The sequence below is a fragment of the Rattus norvegicus genome, chromosome 1 (genome assembly GCF_036323735.1).
Source record: "Rattus norvegicus strain BN/NHsdMcwi chromosome 1, GRCr8, whole genome shotgun sequence".
NCBI classification, from domain to species: Eukaryota; Metazoa; Chordata; class Mammalia; order Rodentia; family Muridae; genus Rattus; species Rattus norvegicus.
In genome coordinates, this window is record NC_086019.1 from 20,809,395 (window position 1) to 20,837,166 (window position 27,772).

Consider the following 27,772-nt stretch of genomic DNA (forward strand, 5'->3'; position numbering starts at 1 on the left):
CGGCGGGGCCGGCGGCCGAGAGTTTGCGTGTGTGCTCTCCCCGCTCGCCACCTCCCCTGCTCGCCGCCGCCGACTGTGGGAGAATTTCCTAGAGATCGCCTCCAATTTCCGCCATTTTGGGAAAGTTGCACGGAAAAAAAAAAAAAAGAAGAAGAAGAAAGAAATAAAGCCTCCGCTGGATTTTTTTTTCTTCTTTCCTGCTGGAAGCAGGAAAGTGCTCTTAGGGAACGCGGCGGCGCGGGCTCGACACTGCCGTCCCCGCGGGAAGGAGGGCGCGGGGCCGGGCCGGGCACCCGCGCCGTCGCGGCGATCTTCTCCGCGCAGCGCCTCCGGTGCGGGCGCGGGCGTGCGAGCGAGGCGAGGCGGCGGCCGGCTGCGGCGGGGGCCGCGGAGCCTGCAACTTGTTTACGGCCGCCCGGGTAGCCGAGGCCGGCGACCCCGGTCCGCCTCGCCACGCGTGCGTGCGCCGATCTGCGCTCATGGGCTACTGTCTGGTCCTCGCTCGCGTCCTGGGCCCGGCGGGGCCGGCCTCGCGCCGCGGCGGCGGGGCGGGGGAAGTAGAGGCCGGCGGGGGTGGGGATCGGGAAGCGCAGGAGCGGAGGCATCCGCCGCGCGCCCCGCCAGCCAGCCGCCGGCCGGAGGAGGAGGCAAACTTGAGAGCGGCGGGGCCAGGGGCGCGCTTGAGGAGGGAAAACTTTAATCGCCTTCTCGGGAAAAAAAAAAAAAGAAAAAATCCAAAAGACAAAAAAGTGCGTGTGTATGTGTGTAGGGTTCTAGGATCCGAACCCCACGATCGGATCGGATCTGATCCGATCACGGCCCACCGCGGGGCCGTGAGAGAAAGTTGACCAGCGGGACGGCTTTCTCTGCGCCCGGCTCGCGTCTGGCCGAGGTGTCTGTCTGTCAGTCCGCGCTCCGACACAACAGGGGTGGGAGATCCAGCCGCACTGCCCGGTCGCGTGGGTCAGGGCTCTTGCCCCACCCTTCCACGGGGACACGAAGGTAAACGTCGCTTTGGTTTTCTTCTCTATCCTCCTGCAGCCGCCGCCCAGCTTCCTTTTCCTCCCCTCTCCCCGATGATTTTTTTAAGGGGGGACCTGAAAAAACGGAGTCTCTTTCCTTATGCAACTTCCTCGGGCGCCGTTTGCACGGCCCTCCCCACCCCCAACCCCCGCCTTCTGCATCCCTTGGCCCGCTCCTTGGCCACCTCGGGGCTACCGCCAAAAACATGCATTTAAGATCATCCAAAGTGCCCAGGAACAAAAATAGATGTTAAAGGAATTGTTCTAAGTTAAGGGAAACTGAGAGGAGAAATAAGAAACCGGTTTGAGTGTGTGTATGTGTGTGGGGGGGGGGGAGGTGCGTCGCCTGGGATGAGTGCATTGAATTTTCATTTCAATTTTCGTAGATGGTTGGTTATGATGTCTTTATTGGTGTGGGGAGCCCGGGGAGCTCTGTACCGGCTGCCTCGGTCGCGTGGATTTTTGCGCAAGTTTTTAGAAAAACACTGACTCGAGTAGAGAGCATTTCTCCGGAAAGTTTCAAGTGCAGCAAAATAGCGAGCCTGCAAAACTGGCCAAGGGGGGACCTCTAGTGGTTAAACGCATCTTAAGTTCGAGAGGCAGAGACCAAAGTTTGGCCTTTACTCGTAGCTACGTAGTCCGTTTAGACGTGGAAGTAATTAGAAGACCTGACTTAGCAGCCAGATGTGAGAAAGGATGCTGGTCCGAAATAGAAGTTTTGGAAATCAGAGAACGATAACGTCTGAGCTTTTGGATCCAGTGATTTCCGCCCTTCCTTCCTTACTTTAAAAAAACCTTTATTCTGAGATTTGAGATTGGCACTCCTCAGATAAGAAAATTTGTCTTCTGTTTACCATCGTCTGTACATCGCCCCGTTTTTAATCTCCCCTCTAACAAGTCATAGCACATAGCTTACTTCGGAATGTTAAGGAGAAATCAAAATGAAACTTGTGCTTAAAACTTTGCAAAAACTGAAAAAAAAAACCCTCTTGAAATTTGCTTTTTATATGAGCCGATACGTCTCTGATACATATAATTTCAAGCTATCAAGTCATTCAATAACTTGCATATAAACTTACATACTCCTAGAATACATAGTATCTTCTCACTGTAACAGTGTAATCTTGACTCACCGAGTAAAAGAATGTTATTTCAGTATACTCTGTATAATTTATGATTTAAAACACTTTAGGAATACAGGAGTTACATAACTATTTCCCAGTGTGTATTCTGTAAAGAATCTTGAGTTTTAAAGATGAAAAATCAAAGGAATTAAGGTTGTGTCAAATCATCCTTGTAACTGTCACCTGTTTGTCACACGGTGAAAGAGACAGGGTCTCAGGCGGGTAGTTCAGGTTGGTGTTGAGTTTGTATTTTCCTTCCTCAGTGTTCTAGTGCTTGGGTAACAGTCTTTTTTATTTACAGTGAGAATTTGTATTATGTGACTTTAGAATATGGGACTGATGTGAGTGATTAACGTTAATTTCACCTCACGTGGAACTAATTAATTTTAATACACAGAGCGGTGTGGTGTGGAGTGATGGATGCTGAATTTGAATTGTAGATTATGGATGTGAAGGCTTTATGAGAGTGCTTTGATTTTTTTTTTTTTTTCCTTTTACAAAATCAATGCTAGATCCTTAAAAGAAGTCTTGGGGGTACACAGCAGTTCTGAAGGCCACCAGGCAGTTCCGTCTTTCTTCACCACGGCCTCGAGGTAAGAGTCACTTGTTGCTACACATGGCTTTTAGATACTAGAAATGCTGGACCCTTGATTTCCACTGCAGCCGAACTGCTTCGAAGGCTTGAGCAAGTGTGCAAGTGTGCTTGAAAGGGTGAATGGAGTATTAGGCAGAAAGGAGAGTGTCCTGTGGCATGTATATGCCTTTGCTGTGCGTGCATGGGGAGGCCATACACCAGCTTGAGCAGTTACAAGTAGTCCTGGACGACACCTCCCCCACCCCCCCAACCCCCACTTCTCCCTGAACCTGGCTCACTGATTGGCTAGATTGGCTGGCTTTATTGACTGAGCCTTCTCCCAGTCCCCTGTTACTAGATTTTGGGGGAGGAGACTAGATTTGGGGGTAAGGCAGGGTTTCTCTGTGTAACCCTGACTGTCCTGAAACTCTCTGTAGACACTGAGGCCTCAAAATCAGAGAGATCCACCTGCCTCTGCCTCAGGCATGCTGCGATTAAAAGTGTGTGCTGTTATCACCCAACTGTTGCTGTATTCTTAACTGGTGTTTCAACTCCCTTTTGTTTCTACTGAAAAAAACTTTATTTTCTTTTGAATTGAAAAAGTGGAGAAGCCAGAACAAAGTAGTTGTGAATTAATACCTTATACAGATAGATATACAGTGGCAGGGAAGAGACGGGATCTTTAAAAGTCTTTGCAATCTGAACTACAATTTTGTAGCTAAAATTTATGACAGTGGGGGGTATTTAATTAACATGTAATTAACATTTAAGTAACTCCTATGGATTAAATCCAAGAAGGCCTCCTTCTGCCGGATACCATATCTTAGGGATCTAGCAGAGACTTAGGAATTTTTGAAAACATTTCTATGGGGATCTAGAGGTGTTGTCTAATGATTTCTTTTTGGTCATTCTGGACGGTACTGGTTTATTAATATAAATGATCCAAAAGAATGATCCAGGACCATTCTTTAGGATCAAGGCCATTCTCTGATGAGGGAAGCCACTGTTGGGGTAGAATATCTAAGTAGTGCTTTTTGTTCCTTATGCTGGCCCAACCCTTTAGTCTTCTTTCTCCTTAACATTGGCTTTCCTGCCTCCTTTGTCTTGATATTAAAGAGTTTGCTAATTTTTATTTCACAGAAAGGAAAGTTAACTTTTCTTTTAAATCTTACTGTTAGTATTTATCTCTCTCTCTCTCTCTCTCTCTCTCTCTCTCTGTGTGTGTGTGTGTGTGTGTGTGTGTGTGTGTGTGTATCCCACACATACATCTTTCGAGTTATTTCTTCCTTCCCATCTTTATATGGGTTCTGGGAGTTGAACTCAGGTTATCACGTACCTTTACTCTCTGAACAATCTCACTGGACTAAGCCTTTTATGAGCAGAACGAATGATCTTCTTTGGGTCAGATGGATTACAAATGAAACCGAATAAATGGCAAGAATAAAAGCGATTGTGAACGGTAGTTTATTGTCATTTGTGTTTGTGGATGGTCTCAAGGAGCACAGCTAGTAGGATTCACAGATTTGGTTTTTGCAAATGTGTGGGTAATACTACAGAGACTATTGGCAAGGCCCCCATAAGACCAGGCAAATGAGAGCATGATTCTGGGGAGAGCGGTTGCTTTCTGGGGTGGTTGGTATAGTTTCTGTGTGCTGAATTAAAGACAGTGCCTGTTAGTCTTTACTGGAAGAGTCACTCACTGTGCGTGTGGACTGAGAATCCGAAAAGTGAAGTCTGCAATCTAATGTATCATCTGTGTGAGTTACTGGGTCACCTTCAGCCTGGATTTCCCCATCTGAAAAATGGAAATATTGGCATTCGCTCTTTTTGGAAGGTTAAGTTTCAAACTAAGATTTTGGGAATTGCAAAGAGGTATTCAAGCGTGTGACGGTCATTTTACCCTCCCAGTGTGGCCAGGTTTTGTGAAGAACAGGAATTAGATTGTTTAGGGCACAGTATACTTGTCAAAAGTTTCTAGCAGTGTTTTTCTCTTCCTTCCTTCCTTCCTTTCCTCCTCCCCTTCCTTGTCTGCCTCCTCCTCCCCATCCCCTATTTCTTCATTTTGAGTCAGGATCTCAGATTTGTGGTTCTAGCCTGGAACTCTATGTAGACCAGGTTGACCTGGAACTCACAGAGGTCCTCCCACATCTGCCTCACGAGCATGGAATTGAAGTCCCATGCCATGAGGCCGGGCTTGGTCTGTCCTTTTCTTTTTCGTTTTTTTTGTTTGTTTGATTTTAGATTTATTTGTTATTCTCTGTGTACGTGCTTTGCCTGCATGTATGTCTGTGTGCCGTATTTGTGCTTGGTGCCCTCCAAACTTAGAAGAAGGTGTTGGATGCCCTAGGACTGGAGTAGATATTTGCAAGCTGCCCAGCGGGAATTGAACTTGGGTCCTCTGCAAAGCAACAAGCGCTCTCTAAACACTGAGCCAATTCTACAGATTGATTATCTTTGTACCTTAAGAAAAAATAGTGGCTTCCGAACAGAGGAATGTGCTCTACCATAGTGCTGGTTACAAAACATGAGCATTGTCCCAAATGAATAGAAGGGCTAAATGAAAAAAAAAAAAAAAGTTTAAAAATAATGCCTACTTGTGGAAATGGATTGTGAGGAAAGTATGGATTGATGTGTGGGAAGTATGTTTACTGTAGTGAACACTGTGGTGGTACGCTGTGAGTCTCCTGGAAAATAAATAGGGTGAGGAGACAGGGACTGGGAGTCAGTGACAGAAGTTTCTGGGGAGGACCAGAATTGACTTCTGAGAGTGACTAGTTTTTTTTGTTTTTTTTTTTTTTTGTTTTTTTTTTGTTCTTTTTTTTCCGGAGCTGGGGACCGAACCCAGGGCCTTGCACTTCCTAGGCAAGCGCTCTACCACTGAGCTAAATCCCCAACCCCGAGAGTGACTAGTTTTAAGGAAAACTTTCCCCACATGTTGTTGCCATGTTTCTCATTAGAGACAACTGTAAAGTCTACAAAAGAGAAAAGAGGAGAGAAATACTGTTATTATTTTCATCCTAAGAGTACTGAACCTGACAAAAGAAACTGACAGGCTTTAGTTTTATTAGTTTTAGTTCATCTCTCTTTTATAGATTACCCAATCTGTATCCTAAGGGTCTAAAAACCGAGTATTAGAGAAGATGTACTTGTCCATTTAATTAATCCTGGAGTAATTGATGGGTAGTGCTGGAGTAAACTCTGAGTAAAACTTTGTTTTGTTTGTTTTAATTTTATGAATGAGGGCGTTTTGTCTGTCTGTATGTCTGTGTACCACTTGTGTCAAAGAGGTCAGAAGAGGTTTAGAACCTCCTGGATCTGAACTTACGGATGGTTGTGAGTCAACGTGTAGGTACTTGGAACTGAACCTGGGTCCTCTGCAAGAGCAGCAAGCACTCTTAACCACTGAGCCATCTCTTCAGTTCATGGTTTTTTAATTTTAACAATTATGTGTTGTCACAGATAAGACTCGTGTTTATGGTAGATAGAGAAGGATAGAAAATTTATGAGAAGTAACTTTATATGGTCACAGTGGAACCCATGGGGTGCCACGGACAGATACTCATGGGGTCTTCACTCTTTGTTTTTTTTTTTTTTTTTTTAAGTAGTTGCTAATGGTGCTTAACAGTGTTGAAATCTGAAAGACTAAATTTTGTTCCCTGGAGCTCCCAGGATCTTTAGCCTAGGAGGAGAGATAACTGAGAGCTCTGTCAATTGTAACAAGTGCTGGAGTCAGTTCTAGTGTATATATAGTGTAACAATTGCACTTTGTGCCCTGAAAGGAGAACACAGGCTCTAGGTGCCCTAGAAGCCAGCGGAGTCAGGAAACATGAACTTGAGTGCTGGCTTGTGATGGCTATTCCTGGTTGTTGACTTGACTCTATCTGGAATGAACTACAATCCACGATTGGAAGGCTCACCTGTGATTCAGATCTTGAGACTGGAAGACACAAATTTCTGAAGTGGATCTTGAGGCATAGTGGCCTTGAAAAGCTTAGGCCCAGGCAAGGTAGTACATGCCTTTAATTCCAGGAGACTAAGGCAAGGAGATCTCTGAGTTCAAGGTCAGCCTGGCACAAAACAAGTCCCCAGATATAGGCGTGGTGGTACACACCTTTAATCTGGGCCACCCTTTCTGCTGGAGACCTACAGAAGGACACTGGAAGAAGGAAGGTTCCGTCTTCTCTGCTTGCATTTACTTACTAGCCAGCACATCTGTTGGAATCTACGTCTACTGAAGACCAGCTCAAAGAATTAGCCGTGTGGGACTGAGCAACTGCTAGATTCCTGGACTTCCCAATCACAGCCGACCATTGTTGGGTTAGTTGGACTACAGACTATAAGTCATCACAACAGATTCCCTTAATATATAGAGTCATTTCTTAAGTTCTGTGACTCTAGAGCACCCTGACTAATACATGGCTGATGGTGTTGAATGTTATACAAAAGACACAACATCCCATTTTAGTCTCCAGAAATGAGTAAGCCAAACAAGCAACCAGGCTGAGAAACACCTGAAGTGTACTTCCAATAGAGGTGACAGCTTCTCTTTGACTAGTTCACGAGGTGAGCTGATGAGACCTGCTCTACCACCGTTCCTGTTTGCTACTATTGGATGGACTCAAGCCTCCCTGGGATTTGGGGATTATTAAAACATGGCGACGATACTGTATTTAAATCATTACAGCTTCACGTGTGTACAGATTTTCATACGATACCTTGAAGTTCAAGGGCTCTGTCAACTGCTACTTTGTGAAGGCTTCATTATCCTGCAGGGCTATTCTCAGGGGCTGTTTCTTTACAACATTAAATTATCTCAGTGATATGGGTGGATTCCAGCCAGTGGTTCTTCATGAGTCTTGTGCAGCAGGTGGAGGAAAGGCAGCATCAGAAACCTCTTCGATGTAGAAATGAATTTGATACGAGGCTGAGGAAATCCCCTTTAGGAGCCAGGTAGTTTAGAGGAAGGAAAAGGATGTGTCAAGGGAACTTGGCTGAGCTTGGACGATCATGGAGAGAGAAATACATCTGGCGGCCATGGAGGTAGATCCATGAGTAAAGAAAGGCACCTACCTCAGAGTATGCTGACCTGAGCTGGATCGAGAGTTGAGGAAGAGAACTGACTCCACGTTATCCTCTCACCTTCATAGGCGTGGCATGTGTGCTTCTGGATGCACATACTATGTGAGAGAAGTAAACGTAGTTAAATGAAAAAAAAGTGGATTTGGAATTACAGGCTTTGGTGGAGGTTATGAGGACTGCATGTATATTATATGTAATACGGTAAATGCCTTTCCTAATATCCTTCCCCGTGCGTTCCATAAATGTCTTTCTTGTGTTCGCTCAGATCATTGGTGAAGCGTCTATTATGCAGTTCGGTATTGGGGAGTAGTCAGTTCGGTATTGGGGAGTAGTCACGTGACCGGCATTTAGTGTTGAGTCAGTGAACATTATGTCTACAAAAACCACGAAGCATCAGTCTTTAGCCTCGGTGAGTTCATAATCCAGAGAGATAAGCAGTAACACACACAGTAGCGCATAGACAGACCCATGATTAAGTGTGAGTGAATGGGGGAGATAACGTCACAGATACATGGTATCCCATGTCTGGTAACCACATTGCCCTCCTGGAGATTGGGAGAGAGCATGCCCTATTAATAGCTATTTATGATTCTATCAGGGTGGTCTGTAGTCTTGAACATTCTGTATCATTTCTGCTGGTTTGGAGACGTTGTTTCACAGTGCAGCCCAAGGCAGCAGCCAAGCCAAATGTAGCTCCGGTTGTCCTTGAACTCACAGTCCTTCTGCTTCAGCCTTCTCCTGTGGACTCCCACTTCCACTGGTTACTTTTCTTTCAAAGAAAACCAATCCAGAGAGATACTTAGTAACTTGTACAAATGCATCTCTTACTATTTGAAATGGGGAGAACCAGAGAAAATCATACTATAGGCTAACAGTCCCAAGACTTTTCTGTTAACCTTTAGATTTCTGACTTTCTTTTCTCTTCCCTCTTCTCTTTTCTTCTTTACTTCTCTTCTTTCTCCTCATTCGTCTTCCTCCTTTCTCTTTCTTCTTCTTGTTCCCATTCTCCTCCTTTTCCTCCTCCTCTTTCCCTTCCCTCCTCTTCCTTCTTTGACAGGCTTTTTCTGTGTAGCTCTGGGTATCCTAGAACTTACTTTGTAGACCAGGCTGACCGTAAACTTGGAGATCCACTTGCCTCTGCCTCCCAAGTGCTAGGATTGGGATTAAAGGCATGCACCACTACTGCCTGGCTTGTTCTCTGTTTTTCAAACAGTAATGCCTAGAGTTAAAGTAAAAACGTATTTCCAGATTAGTGTATTTCCTTTGATGCATTGGCTCATATGAATGAATAATAAAGAAGGATTGATGGGAAGAAAATATTCTTTTGTTTGTTTGTTTCTAGGATAGGGTTTCTTTGAGTTGCCCTGAGTGTCCTGTAACTTTCAACCAAGCTGGCCTGGTACTCAACAGAGATCGATTGCTTCTGCCTCTTGAGTGCTGGGATTAAAGATGTGCACATCCACCACCTGCCTTTATCTTTTTTTTTTCCCGTCCTTTGTAATATTGACAGTTGAGAAAAGTCCAGTTATTGAGTTTTGTTGAAAGTCCTCTGCCTCAAAATGACACAAAGTTTTAGTAAAATAGTGGAAAGGAACAGAGCCTGGAATTGAGGCTCGGTGGTAGATACTGTCTTCAAACTTCTTTAGCACAGAAACAAGTGGCATCCTAGTTTAATGATATAGACTGAAAAGACAGTGGAATTTACCCAACATCCAGGATTGTAAAAGGAACTTAAAGGGGACACACACACACACACACACACACAGAGAGAGAGAGAGAGAGAGAGAGAGAGAGAGAGAGAGAGAGAGAGAGAGAGAGAGGATGAGCATCAGGCAGGTGGTGTGAGCGGTATAATGTCCTGGAATAACAATGAAAACTGAAAACACAACCTGTATTAGAAATATTTCAGCTAAATTCTGATCAGGAGGCCCTTTGTATGGTGAGGGAAAGGGACTGGTTTTGGCCACAGTGATTCTGTATTTGTGTGATAGTGGCCATGAATATCTGTCTTTAGTGTGACTTAAAATTGTCATCTCTTGTGTTTACTGTAGGACAGTCGATTGTTCAGATTTGATGGTGCTTTTCCTCCCACCTACTGTGTGCTAGCTGAGCTCTATAGGGCTATACCTTTATATCATATATATATATATATATATATATATATATATATATATATATATATTTTTTTTTTTTTAAATCGAACTGGTTTGATTTCTACAGTGTTAGGAGTAAGGTTGTTTAGCCTGAAAAAAATCAACAGAGTAGTCTCTGCATCTGTTTCAACGTTGACTCCTGATCAGTGAATTAGAAGGTCTGCATGGATAATTGCACCTGGGTGTTAAGGAATCTAAATAATTCACCCGGTTGGTATGGTCTTACTTGGTGGGTGTAGCTTTGCTGCTCAATCCCTTGATAAGGAGGGTGGCTACAAATGGTCATCGAGATAAGCCTGGAGGCATGACTTCTGTAAGAGAAAGAAAATCTGGTCAGATCTCATTTATTACATGCAAAAAAAGGAAATAGAGTGTAAATGCTTCCATTTTTTGCTCCATGTTCTATAAAAATATGAAGCAGAATTAGAAGGTACTGCACTTAGCATTTAAAAAAAAACTTATGAAATGAAATAAAAGGAGCAAGACAGCCCTTTTAGCTTTCTTTCTTTTAAATTTCAATCCATGCATATGTAGCGAAAGCCTAGCAGTGTCTGTGTCAGACAGGTTCTGGTTCTTTTTATGGCCCTTGAATCTCTCTAATGGTGTAGTTTCTATTGTTACCACTCTAGTGTAGTATGTTGATGAGATGATGTCACTCTTAAACATATCTCTTTGCTCTGAGATGCCTTCCTTCTATCTGTACACTGGGTGTGAGCTCAGAAGCATCTGATGGGAACTTATTAAATAGGCTGTCGTCTGTTAATGTCTGTTAATGAGATTTCAGTTTCTCTGTACATTTTTTTTTCTTGAAAGACATTTTTCATTTTCTGTTCCTCCTTCAGAGGAAGTAAATATGTTTTGGCCACAGAATCTCAAACTTCACCTCTGACAGGAACAAACCGTGGGGGCAGGAAGTTGAGATTTTGTAAAGGTTGTCAGCAAGATGTTTGCATACAGTCTTGATGACCGCACAGACAGTAGGTCACAGAGACATGGTTGTGCTGTGAGGCAGTTCTTACTGTGATATAGTTGGTCGGGCACATGGGGAGAGAACAGTAGGAGCTGATAATTCTCATCACAGAGTTTGCATTTAAAAGCTTCATAGGTTTTAAAGCCTTTTGGGTTTCTGTTGCTGAGGGCCAGGGGAGGATAGAAGACTGATAGCCTCAAGGATTGGTTCTTGATTGTTCTTCGGTTTCTCACATCATCATAATAACCTAAAGTTTTGTCTGCTCGAAATATGTGAACCTGGGCCCTCAGGGCAGAAGTTATCATCTCTCCACTACAGATCCCAATTCCAATATGTGTGCAACTCAGTTCTTATCAGGCTGGGTGAGTAGAGTATCAAAGCTGGTGTCAGTCATGCTTGATTTGAAAGGGAAATTTTTCTTTGTAGCAATATGTGTTTGTTAAGAGATGCTTCAAGTGCTAGCTCTCGTGTTCTTATTGAATAAGCCCATTTAAGAGGTTTGAATTTAACTTCTTTTGATGTGTTCTTCACTGACGCTGAAGTGGGGGGCAGTTTCTTGGAGCACCAATGCTATGCCTCTGCCAAACAGCAAAATAGCTACTTAGCGGCCGAGTTGTCAGCTAGGAGTTTCCACTGGAGAACATGACATGGGTAGATAAGTGGATTTCTTAGCCTGGTTTCTCCCAGTGCTCTCTCCCTCTATAGTCTGTTGTCGCTCCACCCCTCCCTTTTTTCTTTTTTCAGTATTGCAGCTTAAATGAAGGACTTTACATATGTGGAACAAATGCTGCATCTCCGTTGTCCTTTTTGATCACTGTGCGTGTGTCTGTGTGCGTACACGAGTGCACATGGATGTGTGTGGACAACCTCTTGGATGTTTACCAAAGCACCATACAGCTTGTTTGAGACAAGCTCTTGTTTGCCAGCAAGTAGCCAACAAACTTAAAGGATTCACATTTCTCTGCCCCTTTCTCACAGTTGCTAGTACCCTGTGTGTACTTTGGGGCTCTGAACCTAGCTCCTTCCAGTCACTAGGCATCCCTTTACCAACTGATCATCTCCCTTCCCAGCCCTGGGTCATTCATTCAGTTGATAAACTTTACGCCTACCATGAGTCTTTGTGAGGAATTTAAAAAAAATTACCAAATCAAATTCTCCTTAAAGGCTTTCTTAAAAAAAAAAAAAGAATTTATTTTTATTTTATGTGCATTGGTATTTTGTTTATTGGTATGCCTGTGTGAGGGTGTCAGATCCCCTGGAACTGGAGTTGCCGACAGCGGTGAGCTGCCATGTCAGTGCTGGGAGTTGAGTCCTGAGTCTTTGGAAGATGAGCCCATGCTCTTAACTGTAGTACCATCTCCCCAGCCCCTTTAAAAGCTTTCTTACGATGATCAGGGTCAGTGTGGGAATTAGAATCAGGATGCAGATGCTGTCTTCTTGAATCTCCCTGTGCACACATCCCAGGGCTCAGGCAGAGACCTCCACTCCTGTACTCCCAGAAGCCCTCTCTGGGTAGGACCTTCTCCTTTCTCTTTCTTTTCCTGCTTCCTCTGCCCACAGTGCATCCTGTGCTTTCTGTCGCCTCTCTTAAGTGCTCTCTGGAAAGCAGGTCTTATAACCATTGCTGTTGGCCTGTGAGACACTTTCAATGGTTTCTTAGCACAGATTTCACAGGAAGGTCACCAGCCACTGGCCCGATTTATGGTAGCTGTTCAGAAATTAGGTTTTTGCTATTGTTTACTTTTGAACTGTTAGAATATTATCTTTCTTTCTTTCTTCCTTCCTTCCTCCCTTTCTTTCTTTCTTTCTTTCTCTCTCTCTCTCTTTCTTTCTTTCTTTCTTTCATTCTTCCTTTTTTCCTCCCTCCCTCCCAACCTCCCTTCCTCCCTCCCTACCTCCCTCCCTCTCTCTCCGTCTCTCTCTTTCTTTCCTTCTTCCTTCCTTTCTTCCTCCCTCCCTCCCTTTCTTCTTCTTCTTCTTCTTCTTCTTCTTCTTCTTCTTCTTCTTCTTCTTCTTCTTCTTCTTCTTCTTCTTCTTCTCTTCCTCCTCTTCCTCCTCCTCCCTCCTCCTCCTCCTCCTCCTCTTCCTCCTCCTCCTCCCTCCCTCTCTCTCTCTCTCTCTCTCTCTCTCTCTCTCCCTCTCTCTCTCTTTCTGAGAAAGAATTTGGCAAAACTATATTATTGACAATCTATTGGGAGAACTTTGAAATGAAATCTACCTGTTCGTGAAACCTCAAGTCTTGCTATTGTAAGTAAGTAACTGTCCCAAACCCTAGTCTCTGGACCTCTGCATAATTACAGAGGGATTCATACTGCTGTGGCATCAACCTTGGCACAGGTACCCCTGCCCTGCACTGCTCACAGCATGCAGGAACCTTGGACTGGGAGGAACATGGGTATCACTACGTAGATTATTTTCCTTTCTTCTGGATGATAGAAGCATCCAACTTGTATATCGTCGTGGTGACCCCAAACCATGAAATTATCTTTACTGCTACATCATAACAAATTGTGCTACTGTTATGAACTGTAGTGTAAATATGCCTGTTTTCCAGTGGTCTTAGGTGACCCCTGTGCAAAGGTCTGTTGACTTAAAGAGGTTGAGCCACACAGACTGAGAATCACTCCTCTAGACATAAGGGTCTCTTGGCCATTAAAGAGCTACTTTAAAACAATTTTTATATAAGAATTTTGTCTATGAGAGCTTTATTTGCATCATTATTTCTCTTCCAACTCCTCTCGTGTCCCCTGCCCCCTCACATTCCTGACCTTTTTCTGTAGTTTTTATTGTTACACACACACATAGTCTATTTAGTGCTGTTCCTCTCTGTGTGCTTTTAGGGCTGATGTCCTCGTATTGGATAATCATTTAGGAGCCACATCCCTGGGGAAGTCTCTTCCTCCCAGCAATCATCTGTTGCCTGTAATCCATACTCTAGGTGTGAGATTCCCCGACCCATGTTGACATGTCAACTGGTGGTATCTCTTCTCGTGTCCCTATGGCTCAGGTACCCAGCTCGTGCTTTCATGGCTGTAGCATCTCTCTAATATATAAAGGATGCAATCTCACAGCAGACATCCTGGTCCTCTAGCTCTTAGCATCTTTCTGCCCCTTTCCTACGATGCCTCCTTAGCCTTAGGTGTAGAGATTGTGTGATAGATGTATTATTTGGGGCTGGGCACCACCCAGTCAGATATTTTCTGCATTTGACCAGTTCTATAACTACTTTTAATGTAGCAATCTTAGCATCTTCTAATGTAGGTTTAAACAAAAGCAGTTCTTGAAAGTAGATGCTGTTGAGATAAACTGAGTGGGATGGGAAACCCTGTTTAATTATTTCAGTTGGTTGCTTCTGTTTTTTGTTTTACACAGTTTCTCGTACCATAGCCCAGGCTGTCTTGGAGCTCACTATATAACTCAAACTGGCCAGGAACCAGGAGTGTCTCCCACATGAGAGTCCTTAGTGCTGACATTACAAGCACGGGCCAGCACATCTGGCTGGCTGTTTAATTCCTAAGATCATTGAACAATTCTCATATTCTCTCCAACCTTATAAACTAAACAGGTAAAATAGTTTTATATTTTATTGACTGATTTCTTGCTGAGAGAGAGAGAGAGAGAGAGAGAGAGAGAGAGAGAGAGACCTTGCTTTCTAGCGTGTTACCTGGCTCACCTAGTCTTCATAGTTATCTAGGAAAGATTTTATAACTCTCCATGTTTCACAGCTGGGGCATTGGAGATTCTGCTTTGTCCACAATGATCATTAGACTCTGCAGGTGAAACGAGGAGCTGGCAATGTAGGAAAGGCTAGAGATGGGGAGGGCGGGGAAGGAGGAAGAAGAGAAGGAAGAGGGAGGCCGTGTGGGGAGGGCGAGCAGGGAGCTTTGAGTTTTGTCTGTGAAGGAATGACAAGGTCCACCCATAGGGTGGGCAGAAGGCTCAGCATTTCATACAGAGCTCTGCTAAGTGGGCAGTGACAACCGCTCTACCTGGCTTTGCTAAAGAATGATGATTTTCTTTCTTTCTTTCTCTTTTCTTTCTTTTCTTTCTTTCTTTTTTTTTTTTTTTTTTTTTTTTTTGGTGAGTGGGTCTCACGTTGTAGCCCTGTCTTCCCTAGAACCCAGGCTGGTCTTGAACTTCCAAAGATCCAGCTTTCTCTGCCTCTGCCCTCCCAGTGCCAGGATTACACTCGGGCACCGCCACACCCAACAAGCATGTTGATATCTATGAGGAAAGCAAAAGGCCTTTTCAGCTGATGATCTTTGATGATTTTTTTTTTTAATAATTGGATATTTTATTTATTTACATTTCAAATGTTATCCACTTTCCTGGTTTCCCCTGCAGAAACCCCCTATCCCATCTCCCCTTGCTCTGCTTCTATGAGGGTGCTACCCCACCCACCCACTCCCGCCTCCCCACCCTGGCATTCCCCTGTACTGGGACATCAAGCCTTCACAGGACCAAGGGCCTCTCCTCCTACGGATGCCAGACAGTGCCATCCTCTGCTTCATATGCATCTGGAGCCATGGGTCCCTCCATGTGTGCTCTTTGGTTGGTGGTTTACTCCCTGTGAGCTCTAGGGGGTCTGGTTAGTTGATATTGTTATTCTTTTTATGGATTGCAAACCTCTTCAGTCCTTTCTCTAACTCCTCCATTGGGGTCCTCCTGCTCAGTCCAATGGTTGGCTGCCAGCACCCACCTCTGTATTTGTCAGACTCTGGCAGAGCCTCTCAGGAGACATCCATATCAGGCTCCTGTCAGCAAGCACTTCTTGGCATCCCCATAGTGTCTAGATTTGGTGTCTGTATATGTGATGGATCCCCAGGTGGGACAGTGTCTGGATGGCCTTTCCTTCAGTCTCTGCTCATCTGATGATCTTAAAAAGACCTCTGAGTGTGGCTTTTCCTCATGGTCCTGTTACTCTTTTACACAGTTGTCATTTTGTGTACGGTTCATGGTAATGATTTTAGTGCTCCCGATTCGCTCTCTACATGAGGGATTAAGGTGTGCTGTCTTCATAACCAAAGCCTAGGAAGATAAGTCTGTCTCCATCAGGCAGCAAGACGGCCAGCCTTTCCTGTGAGTCACACACCTTTAGTCATGTTCCCTGAATTTTAATGTGTTTCTGCTTTGATGTAATGCTTGCCCCCATTGTATAACCACTCTGGGCTTACAACCTTAGCATCTGTACCTTAATTTTGAAATTGCATCTGTTAATGAAATCTGTTAAATGCAATCTGCTAAATGAAAACCTGTAGCATGCAGCTTCAAACAAAGAAACTATGAAATGAGAGTGGCTATTTAACTGATTCCTTTATTGTTTTGTGGTCCTGGGAACTGAATTTTAGGCAAGCACCATACTGCTGGCCCCTTATTTATGTTCTGTTTCCTTGTTTTTTAGTTATAAAATCTCTTTGTTTCTGAGTGCGTGCGTGTGTGTGTGTGTGTGTGTGTGTGTGTGTGTGTGCACGCGCGCGTGTTTATGTGTGTGTATGTGTGTGTGTGCATGTGCGCGTGCGTATGTATGTTCATTCTCCCCTGTGGGCTCACATCATGCGTATGGTTGACATCCAATGTCTTTCTTGATCATTCCCAGCCTTATATTTTGAGGCAAGATCTCTTGCTTGAGGTCCCAGCTTCCTCTGCTGCTCTACCTAACTCTCCATCTTGCTCTGAAGTTCCCCTGTCTCTACTTGATGAATGTCAGGACCAGGCGAAGCAGCATAGCATGTTTGCTGGCTTTTGTGTAGATGTTGTGGGTCTGAACTTGAGGCCTCAGTCCTTCTTAGCATGGGTTTTTTACTGAGTCACGTTCCCAGCCTGTCTCTTTCTTTATTCTTTCTGAGCACTGACTTGGCATTCCTCTCACTGTAATTTTTAGAGAAAGTGCCTTGAGCAGGTATGGCTGGAGGACACACAGTGCTGACGTCATCCTGGTTCGCTCCCTCCACCTGCTGCTCCAGACTTAGGTGGGAGCAGGCCTCTTCTCTTTTTGTGCTGAGCAGTTGTGTTCAGAGAAGACTCTTATCTTCTGTCCATCTCATCTCTGTCCTTCAGAGTCTGCTCCAGAAACTTCTGCCTGTCTCACAAGGTCTCTTTTATCGGTTCACAGCAGAAGGCAAGCGAGTGGCATGAAAGACTGTCAGAGCTTTCTGACTAGTCAAAGCGAGATGAGTTAATTTATGACATTTGTGAGGGCTAAGTCCCAAGCCACCTTCAATTCTCAAACCATGTTCTGTGAAATCACTAGAAGAAGACCCTAACTATGCGTCTCTCTTGTGGAGTGATCTTTATGGTGTCCAGCACTAACCGATACAAATTTGCACATCTTTTCTACTGGTTTTCTTTGGAAGGCTTAGTGGCCGTGTTCACCTGATGTAAACTCACACAATGTGAGTCACTGCCTTTGACATTTCTGTCTTCAATTTATCCAAAACGTCTATCTTGTGGCCAGGGCCTATGACTTTCATAAACATTTCCACACCCCCTTTATTTGTCAACATTAGACTCAACTAGTAGTTAATTTTCCTTGTTTGATTTCTTAAAAAGAATTTTTTTTTTAAATCATTTTATTTGCAGCGTTCAGAGCAGTTGAGAATAAGCTCGGTGACTAAGAGCCTTGCCTGGAGCATGGTCAGGCCTGGCCATGCGTGCCTGCCCCTCAGCTCATGGCAGGATCATGTCTTCGTGGAAGGAACAACTAGGAACCGTCACCACAACTTCAACTGTTGGTGAGGATGGTGGGAATTGTAAGCCCTGGGTCTAGGGGTGCATTCGGTCTTTGTGAACGAGTGTACCCTGAGCCTCTCGTTCTCTGTTATACTGATAAGCTTGTGCTTAGAGTTAACACCTCTCTCTCTCAGTCACTTAGCCAAGAGCTTCACAGGGCTAATTTTCCCATGGTGACTTCTACACCACCGTTTCTCTTGTTGACATTAGCAGTGAATAGTCTCGTGGGAAGACGCGTCTTTTATAACATACTTTTAAATAAGCATGAAGCAGGATTTAAAATTTATACAGTATACTCATCGTAGTTTTTGAATGCATTGTTTGGGCATTAATTTTAATTTTAACATAGAGAGAACTCAGTGCGACTGTTGTTGAGTGCAATTCCCTCCTTTTGGACACGGATGGAATTTCTAGTTTCTGATAAATCTTTCTAAACATAGTTTATGTACATACAGAATACACGATCCTTATTTCCTTTGGTTTTATGCAAATGGTAACAGCATTGTTGCACTTTGCTTAAAATTAGTCATTAGTTATATCTTGAATTATTTCTGTGTTAGGATGGAGAGTTTCTGCTTTGCCTTTCCCTATGGCCTTTTATATCATGGCATTGAACTATTGTAACGCTACCTACGAAGAACCCCTAGATTGCTACGGGTTTTGTACAGTCACACAAGTATCTAATAGGATCATTTTCCTGAAGCAGACTTAGACTTGGAGGATAAGGTCTGGGTTGTTAGTTCATAGTACTTTTAACTTACAATGACTGTGAGAGGCCCAGCCCCCTTCAGCTTCATAACATAAATTGTTTGTTATTTTATTTGTTTTTGCTTTGTCTTGGGCTTTCTATGCCCCAGTTATATCCTCAGCCCCTTCACATGGGTATTTGAGTATAAAATGCTAATTGATGACAGATTTACCTACATAGAAGTGCTGTACACACCCTCCTCCCAACATAAACAAAAGCAAGGGAAAGTAATCTGGTCTTATTAGCATCTAATGGAATGGTGCTATTAACATCTTGTGGGGAAGGTTCATTAGTCGGGCCTACCAGAGACTTTTTAGTTGAGAAACTGAGGTAGAGCATTTAATAGGCAGATACTCTCAAGGAAGGGTTGGATAGCTTTGGTTTGGAGACAGGGAAGTGGAGGGAGGAAGGGGGGGAGGAGGAAGGGAGGAAGGGAGGGAGGGAGAGAGAGGGGGGAAGGAGAAGGAGGAGCAGGAGGAAGAGGAGGAGGAGGAGGACGGAATTCTGAGGATAGTGCCCCATGTCATTTTGTTTGTTGTATTGTCCTACCTCAAGAAGCTTAGGTCAAGAAGGTTGTAATATAAGTGAATAAAAGTTGACATGGATTCTCTACAGAAGGGGACTTTGGGGGCATTAAGCATTCTGCTGGTGCCAGCGGTAATCATCCCGTACTTCAGCAAATGGCGTCGATTTGTGGATGAGGCATCCACAGTAGTCCCTGGCAGGGGGGTGCTGAGCAACAGTGCCCTGGTCGCAGCTCTGGTCACCAAGGTCACCTACTTTTGGGAATCAAAAGCTACGCTGGTATTTGTTGGCCCTCTGAATACCCAAATGGCCCCATCTGACATCATTTGTGGCTGGAAAGCATGAAAAAGAGCTGGGTAGGGAGGAAATACTGGGTCTTCCGTGGTGCACCTCTGTGTACTTAGGGGACCTGAGCATCATTTACCAAGACACTGAGGCTGGCATTTTGGCGCGATGTGATGCTAATTGTGGCTTATATTGTGCCCCCCCCTCTCTGTCTCTCTGTCTCTCTGTCTCTCTCTCTGTCTCTCTCTCTCTGTCTCTCTCTCTTTCTGTCTCTCTCTCTGTCTCTGTCTGTTTCTCTGTGTGTGTGTGTGTGTATGTGTGTGTACGTGTGTGTATGTGTATGTACGTGTGCGTGTATGTGTGTGCCTGTAGATATAGTTTGCCTTACACATAGAATTAGGTATAATAATATCAGGTAACACTTAAAAGAAATAAAGGTTAAAACCTTTCTGACCCATGACATACATGGCAGGAACAAGAGGTAAAGGCGTTTGTGTCTTTGTGCCCATGTGCACAGGGGAACAATTCAGCAAGAGAGACGTGGGTGTCATAAAATAAACAGCTTCCCTTAACAGTGTTGCTGCCTGCCGTGCCCCCTGATTAGTAGGTGGTGGGTGGGAAAGCATTTAATCTGTGGTAGCTCTTCAGACTTCTGTGACAAAGGAGCCAGTGGTTTCGAACTGAGATGTTGGGAAAGACAGTGTGGTGAATGTCCTTTACTGTGACAGCTCAGATGACATGTCCACGGACCTTAGCGTAAAAGAAATGCATGGAAACGGTGTTTACTAGTTTTGATGGGTCCTTACAGACTGAGTTCCCTGTGTAACGCTGACGTGTAAAGCACACTCACATGTATATATGTTGTATAGAGTGAACATTTACCACAGCTTTTGGAGAGTGCCAACTGAAGAAGCAGGTTCTAGTGCTGTGAACTCTGGTTACTCACTGTTTACCTAGCAGGGGTATCAAGTTCTATCAGAACAGCACTCTTCTATGACGCCACCAGTGTCACTGAGATCTTAGTCTATTTCATGAGGGCGGATTCATTCACAACTCAAGTGCAGGTCTGTCCTGGCTTGTTTATTGTAAACTTGACACAAGTCAGAGATACCTGAGAAGAGGAACCTCACTTAAGAAATCAACCCTGTCAGATTGCTTGTAGGGCAGTCCGTAGGGCGGGCGTTTTCATGGTTAGTGATTGATGGTGGAGGGTCTAGCCAACTGGGAGCAGTATTAACTCCTGGGCCTGTGGTCCTAGGTGGTATAAGAAAGTAGGCTGTGAGGAATTAGCTGGTGAGCAGCACTCTTCCAAGGTTTCTCCTTTGGTTTTCTGCCTTGAGTTTCTGCCCAGACTTTTCCCTCAGTAATATGTGACATGAGAGTTGTAAGATCAAATGAATTTTGCCCTCCATTAGTTGTTTTTGGTAATGGTGTTTTATGAGAGCAATAGAAACAAAATCTTAATTCATTTAATATTTCCAGTTTTTCTCACAGAATCCTACACACACACACACACACACACACACACACACACACACTCACACCTCTCCTGTTCCGAGGATTAAGTCTTAGTAGCAGTTCAGTCTGGTTGGTCCTCGTGATGGACGCTACATACAGTGAGAAATGTCTTTTGGTTGATATTTTATTTAAAGCAATGAAGGGGAGAAAGAACATTGGCACATCTGGAAATTCTCAAAGGAAGAAAGTTTCTCATTCAGAGAAACACAGAGGTTTTTTGTTTAGTTTTGTTTTGTTTTGTTTTGGACTATTTAGAAATGCGTAGGACATATTGAAAGACTAACTTAAAAAGTCTTGAGGCTGGCATCGTGGTGTGAGTGTGTAATTTCATCATTTGGGAGGTTGAGGCAAGAGGATAACCTCGAGGCCAGCGTAAGCTCCTTCCATTCCAAATTTTGAATAGCATATTACACAACAATATTCTGTCTAGAGAAAAAAACAAAACAACTTGAAAAGATGTAAAATCAAGAATATACATGACTCACCAAAAGATCTTACCCACAAATGGACAATTCCCAGCGCGATGCCAGCTTTATCTGGCCACTTGAGTTCATTGATTAGTTGAAGACAAATTTCTCATATGCCTTTTCACTTACCCATATTTGTTTGTATCACTAAAATATAAAAAGAACTTTCCATTAAAAAAACCGCACTCCGTAGCGTGGTGGAATGGCCTTGTAACCCCAGCACAGAGGAAGGAGAGCATGAGACTCGTGACACCAGCATAGTTGCGGGACTCTGTCTCTTGACAAAATAAAACTTGGGCCAGAGGTGGCTCAGTACCACTGAATCTGATGTCCTGAGGTCAACTCTCAGAACCCAGATAATGCAAGTTACTGTCTGGCCTCCATACGTGCACTGCATGTGCCTCAACAGATACACACCCAGGAAATAAGCATAGAATATAAAGAAAATAAAACAAGAGTATGTGTTACTGTTTATCATCCCTCCTTTACAAAAAAGAATAGCAGTGTCCCCCTGACACTCTGTCTAATAATGCTTTTCTTAATAATTTGCGATTTGCAAGTTGGTGTCTTGTGATTGGGTGCTGTGTCTTCTTGTAAGTGTGCTTTGATCTAAGTTCCATGTTCAACTTGCTGGCTGTGAGCTCCTCCCCATTTCTTCTCTATGGGGAAGCTAATTATTATTCTATACAGTGACGTCTCTTAGGCTTTCTGGTCTTAAATCTCCTTAATGATTGAAAATTCAATTAGTTATTTTTCCTAATAGTCTATGCAGATTGACACTTACTATGCTGAAATAGATTGTTTGGTTACTTACTTAAAAGTAATGATAGCAAACTTACCGTATGATAATACACATATCATGAAAGGGAGCAAATACATAGTAGTAACTGAGAGAAGTTGGTGTAGTGTATGCTTGGCAAGCCTTTCTGATGTCTGGCTTTATGGGAAATGGCTGATTCTTACTGCCGTGTCTGCCTTTCCTCTATTCCGGGCAGTAGTTTTGGCTGGTTTTCTGCAGAGACAGGGTTGGAAAAGAGAGGGATATTTTGCTTCTCTTTGAGGAATAGTGGAAATCTTTGATGTCCACAGCAAAACTCCACAAAGGGCAGTTTCTCCTAAAGGTGGGTTGGTGTGCAATCTGAGACCCGATGGCTGAGGTTTCACCCTCTCTTAAAATTTATTCATTGGAGAGTCAGAGCCAGTCCCTCCCGGGCTTAGTGCTGTAACGTTATACCTCCGTCATTAGGAGAACATTTTCCCAATGAACTATGTAAATCTTCCAACCGTTGTCATATTTCAGTAATTATTTTAAGCTCCGTTCTCGTTTCTATCACTACTTTTCCATGTTCTTGGCTGTTGGGAAGCTTGTTAGTATCATAGATGTTTCAACCGGGTCAATCAAACTTGATTTCTTTCTGAAAAGTCACATTCACATTTGCTGTGTTTGTACGTCAGACATGTAACTGTTAGATTCATACCGAGTAACGGACTCTATTTCCCCTTTATTTTTCCACTACCAAAGTGGTATCTTTCAGATCTACATTTCATTTAGCAGTTCCCTTGTCTTTGATTCCGTTTTCTGAGATTATAGTTAGCAGAGGGCTCAGCTACTTGAGGTCAATGGCTGCTCAATAGTAAATATTAAATGGAACCATCTACAAGTCAACAATCCGTGAATTTTTTAATCGCATTTTTTATTTACATTTTAAATGTTATTCCATTTCCCAGCCCCGCCCCCGTCCCCCACCAAACCCGCTATCCCACCCACCCCTGCTTCTATGAAGGTGCTCCCTCACCCAATCCCTCCCACCTCCCCACCCTGACATCCCCCTATACTGGGACATTCAGCCTTGATAGGGTCCTTTGTCCTTAGTAGCATGGAATGAGTCTGCTTAGGAATGAGTCACCACCTTCTGATCCAGTTAGTTATAGTATATGTACAACCCGCCCTCTGCCAACCTGCCCGTTAGAGACTTGGTGACTGTCTTCTCAGCGATCAGATTGACTGTGCAAGTTCCCAATGTTTATATTGAAGTAGCCCTCATTTTACTTCACACTGGCCCAGCCGCAGTAGCAATGCTGTTGATGACTCGGGTATGCCAAACAGAACATTAATTGTCTAAACGAAAAGGTGGAAATTCTCACCTCGGTAAGGAAAGAGAACCATATGCCGAGTCTTTGGTAGCCATTGTTGTTCTTGGCCTTTTACAGTGTTTACTTTGTAAATTAAAAGGCAGGTATGTATGCTCAGGGGAAACGGTTGTATAGAGCTGGTGGTATAGCTTGGTGGTAGAGTGAGTGCTTCTCTCAGCTCTGGCTGCAGTTTCTGGCACCACAAAGTAAAATAGCAATGTGATATACAGAGGGATTGGAGGGTGTGATGCCTGCTGGGCAAGTGTTGCACCAGGGGTCTCTCTCCTCAGCCCCTTTTATGATGCTGCGGAGTGGTTGTTTTCAGACAGATGAATCCAGACAACGAGGAAACTGAAGGAAGCAGAAGTGATAATGCTAACTAAATCAGCGTGCACGTGAAGTATTTATACTCTCTTACCCCCTTCCAGGCTACCAGGTAAATCATGACTGAATCTTCATCTACCACAAGTGGTCAAGAGTTTGATGTGTTCAGTGTTATGGACTGGAAGGATGGCGTTGGTACCCTACCAGGAAGTGATTTGAAGGTAGGCTTTCTTTATCGTACATTATATGTATATACATATATATATATATATGATATATAATAAGAGCATAAAGAAGTACATATAGTTACTTATTTATATATGTTGTGTATCTGCAGTCAGCTTATTTTACAGTGAGTATATACGTGAAACCAAACCTCAAAGCATTAAACACAGTGTGTGGTGTTCTGCGGTAAGTTTGTAAGATAACTTGTAATACAAATGGATTGCCAGATTTTACTTCTTGGGTTGGGGCTCTGAAGAATATTTTTAGTATGTTCTTAGTTTGAAGAAATCATCAAGAGCCTTGAGGAGGGCCATCTTTCTGCTCTCTGTCTATTACGATGATGGCCAATATATATATTGCAGTGCCAGACCTAGAAAGGCTAGCTTTTTGATATTTTAGTGATGGCTTTGTAGCTTTGAATAGATAACCACATTCCCTGGGTCCTAGTGTCCTTATATAGAAACTGGATAAAGCAATATGAATAATTTGAATCAATAGAACTCTTCACTGTCTTTAAATTATTTATACGATAAATATGAATTTTGTGTAATCACTTGTTCACTAGCACATTCTTCTTGTAACCTTACATGAAGGGCACTCTTCATGGGTCAGTCTGCCCACAGTATATGTGCTGGCTGGCCTACTGTGTGTCTCTACTCTTTATAGGTCAATCTGCTCACTGTACATATGCTAGCCCACTATGCTGTGTGTCTCCACTCTTCCTGGGTCAGTCTGCCCACAGTAAATGTGCTGGCCTACTTGTGTCTCTACTCTTTATGGGCCAGTCTGCTCACTGTATATATATGCTAGCCCACTGTGAGTCTCCACTCTTCCTGGGTCAGTCTGCCCACTGTATGTTCTAATTTACCATGTGTCTCCACTCTTCATGGGTCTGTCTGCTCATTGCATGTATGCTAGCCCACCATGTGTCTCCACCCTTCACCGGTCTGTCTGCCCACTATATACGTGCTAGCTCACTGTGTGTCTCCACCCTTTATAGGATCTAGTCTGCCCACTGTATATATGCTAGCCCACCATGTGTCTCCTCCCCTACTGAGCCTACATTAGGACCACCTCTGCGGCTCCATGGAGAATAGTTGTGCAAGCTCCCAGCTGCCCCTGCTTTCTCATTTCTAATGTGGTTTTGCTGTGATCCTATCTCTGGGACCTTGAACCTGTCTGTGGCCTGTGGCCTTTTAGACTTTGTGTTTGTTCTCAGTCTCTCAGGTGTTTGAACTTCCTGTATCTCTAACAGGCTGTCGCTTGGCCTGTCTCAGTAAGACTTGTTGTTCTGTGCTGCCTCAGATAGAACGATTTTGCCCCTAACTTAGGCTTCTTGAAATCTAATCCTTTTGATGGCTGTCTGACAAACATCTTAGCCCAGTCCCTGCCCTCGCTGATCCTCAAGGGCACAATTTAAACATCTGCCTGCCGTTGGAAAAACGTTTGAGATTTTGATTGGCTTAGGTTTAATTGAGCCAAAGTGCCAGTGTCTGAGATTAAAGAAACAAAACTATCACAGTGAGGTTTAGTGAAATCTGGAGAGACTATTTTTAAATGGGTACCAACATAGAGTTAGAGCTATTAAATCTGGCAGTCCTTTAGACCATAGGGTAACTGGAGCCTAAAGTAATATGTGATATACTTTAAAGTAACTAAAAAAAGATTTCAAAGATTCTTAGCATGTAGAAAAAGAAATGTTCGAGGAGGTGGGAATACTAACTCCCCCATCTAAACATTACATATTACATGTGCATGTGGGAATAGCATATGGTACTCATAAGTATGCACACACATTTTGTATCCACTCAAAATTATTAAGAAGAAGAAATTTCCAGTTTCGGTTTTGTGCGATGAGAAGTTAATAGAATCAGTTAATCCTTCTGGGTCATGTTAGCTCTGCAGCCCAGTGAGTAAATCCAGGACCGAGTGGGAATCAAGCCATTGTTCTGACGTTCTCCAAGCGCCCCCTGCACGACCTGTGGTGGGCATAGAAAGCCGAACTCATTTAAAAATAGAAAAAAAAAAGATGATCTCTCAAGCTCCGATAACATCAGCCCCATATTAGCATGCGAATTTTGTCCAGTTGCGGAACGTCAGGGACTGGAGAGGTAGCCCAGCAGTTAGAGCATGTTCTGCCTTTGGAGGAGACTCTAGACTGCCTGGGTAGCTCACAACTGCCAGTTCCAGGGCATCTTCTGGACACTAAGGGTTCCTGCACTCACAGCCCCTCCCCCACCCTCACCACATACATGTAATTAATAAGGAAGTAAGTCCTGTGGATGAGTCTTTAAAATCCTGACATGCCGTAAGCGTTATCCGAGAAACGGGGTCGATAGGATCCGTAAACTCTCAGCTGTGAAACGGTGCCGACAGCTGACGAAGGGGTGTAAACAAATACAGGTTCTGACTTTACATTATTTTATGAAAATTGTCTTTCTCTGTTGTCCTGTGAGCACGTTATCCGCCCGCATTTTCACTGCATCACGTTTCACATGCCAGGCACTTCCTTTTCGTTAGCCTTTGGTGGTAAATGGGGAATTTCCATTCCTAAGAAGTATGGATTGCTTTAAAGTTTTCTAAGCAATGGATTCATAGCCTATCTGTTGTGTAAAGAGCAATGGTCAGGCTGCTGCTTTTTAATGGTTTGTGTGTTTTGAGGTGTTCCCTGAGATTTAAACAGTCCTCTGTGCTCCTTAAGGAGGAAGGTAAACAACTCAAAGTAACTTCAGGAAGTCCCTGAAACTGAACAGATTCACTAGGCCCCTCCTTGCCAGAGTAATCAATAAAAGCTGAGAGTATCTCTCAGAAGAGAAGAGTATCTCTCAGGCTGCAAAGAAGACTCCCATTCTAGCTGACCTGCAGAGAATCAGGCCAGCACAGCTGCCTAGAAGTGGTTTAGACCAACCTCTCCAACCTGTTGAGTTACCTGCAGGCTGTGTTCAGGGTTCCAGGTCCCAGCTTTGTGAGCTCTCACCTATGATGGGATGGGCTTTGGTGATTCAACTGTCTATGAGTTATTTTTTGCTCCTGTAAGTGACCCCAATAAATAAATTTGTTCACCAAGTTGAACTGGGGTGGTATCTGTACTTTGGTCTGTCATGGGCTTCCTATTTTGATTGAGTAGACACACGTGTTGCAATTCCCCAAGAAAAGTTTTGTAATACACCATACACTGACTATGTTACACAGGACTCTATATCAAAATCTTGGTTGGTTAAGTAGTTAAACAATTAGTTTTTTACTAAACTAAAATGTTGACATTTTGAATAATTCATAAAATCTACCTCCTCATATCTTGCTGGGCACCTACAACATCCAGGCTACTGTTGCTCTTCAGTGGTTTGTGCATTTAGAGGTGTGTGCGTGTCCCAACAGCTGGTACCCAAATCTTCTTACTGAAGTCGTCCAGCTGATACAGCCCGGCCTCTCACACAGAGGTCACCTTCCCAGTGTGGGAACAGGTTTTACATTCTGTAGATTTTTCCAGCATGAAAGAACGTTCCTTGTTAACTGCCACATGGTTCTGGATAACCGAATTGCTATTTGTCTGGTTTTACTTTCTGAGTAGTTACTTCATAGCCAAGTCCGAGTCCCTGGACTCTTCTGTGTTTAGCTCCAGAGCGGTTTTAGTTTTCTGGCCCCCCACTCTTTCTTTCTCTCTTTCTTCCTTTCTTCCTTTCTTTCTTTCTCTTTCTTTCTTTCTTTCTTTCTTTCTTTCTTTCTTTCTTAATTTTTATTAAATGATTTTATTTATTTGCATTCCAAATGTTGCCCTCCCCTTCCAGTTCTCCCTCCCCGAGTTCTTCATTCCACACCCCTCCCCTTTGCTTCTGAGAGGGTGCTTCCCCACCCAACCACCCACCAGCCTCACCCCTGCCAGCATCCTGTTCCCT

At 43.7% G+C, this 27,772-nt stretch overlaps 2 protein-coding genes across 16 annotated transcripts in view; both read left to right on the forward strand.

Moving 5' to 3' along the window:
* Positions 1-27,772, forward strand: part of Rbs10l2 (ribosomal protein S10 like 2) — a 159,912-nt gene that overhangs the window by 41,793 nt on the left and 90,347 nt on the right. The gene's annotated exons all lie outside the window — the stretch shown is intronic.
* Positions 1-27,772, forward strand: part of L3mbtl3 (L3MBTL histone methyl-lysine binding protein 3) — a 100,931-nt gene that overhangs the window by 1,716 nt on the left and 71,443 nt on the right. For 5 of the 15 annotated variants that reach the window (XM_006227696.5, XM_063276409.1, XM_039099000.2 and 2 more), the window contains one exon: positions 23,756-23,872. In XM_006227696.5, the coding sequence (XP_006227758.1) occupies positions 23,771-23,872 (102 nt within the window). In that variant the 5' untranslated portion in view covers positions 23,756-23,770. Of the gene's footprint in view, positions 1-862; positions 1,003-2,658; positions 2,740-17,501; positions 17,654-23,755; positions 23,873-27,772 lie in introns of those variants that run through there. The other 10 variants (XM_063276392.1, XM_006227695.5, XM_039098995.2 and 7 more) reach the window with 5 other exon arrangements.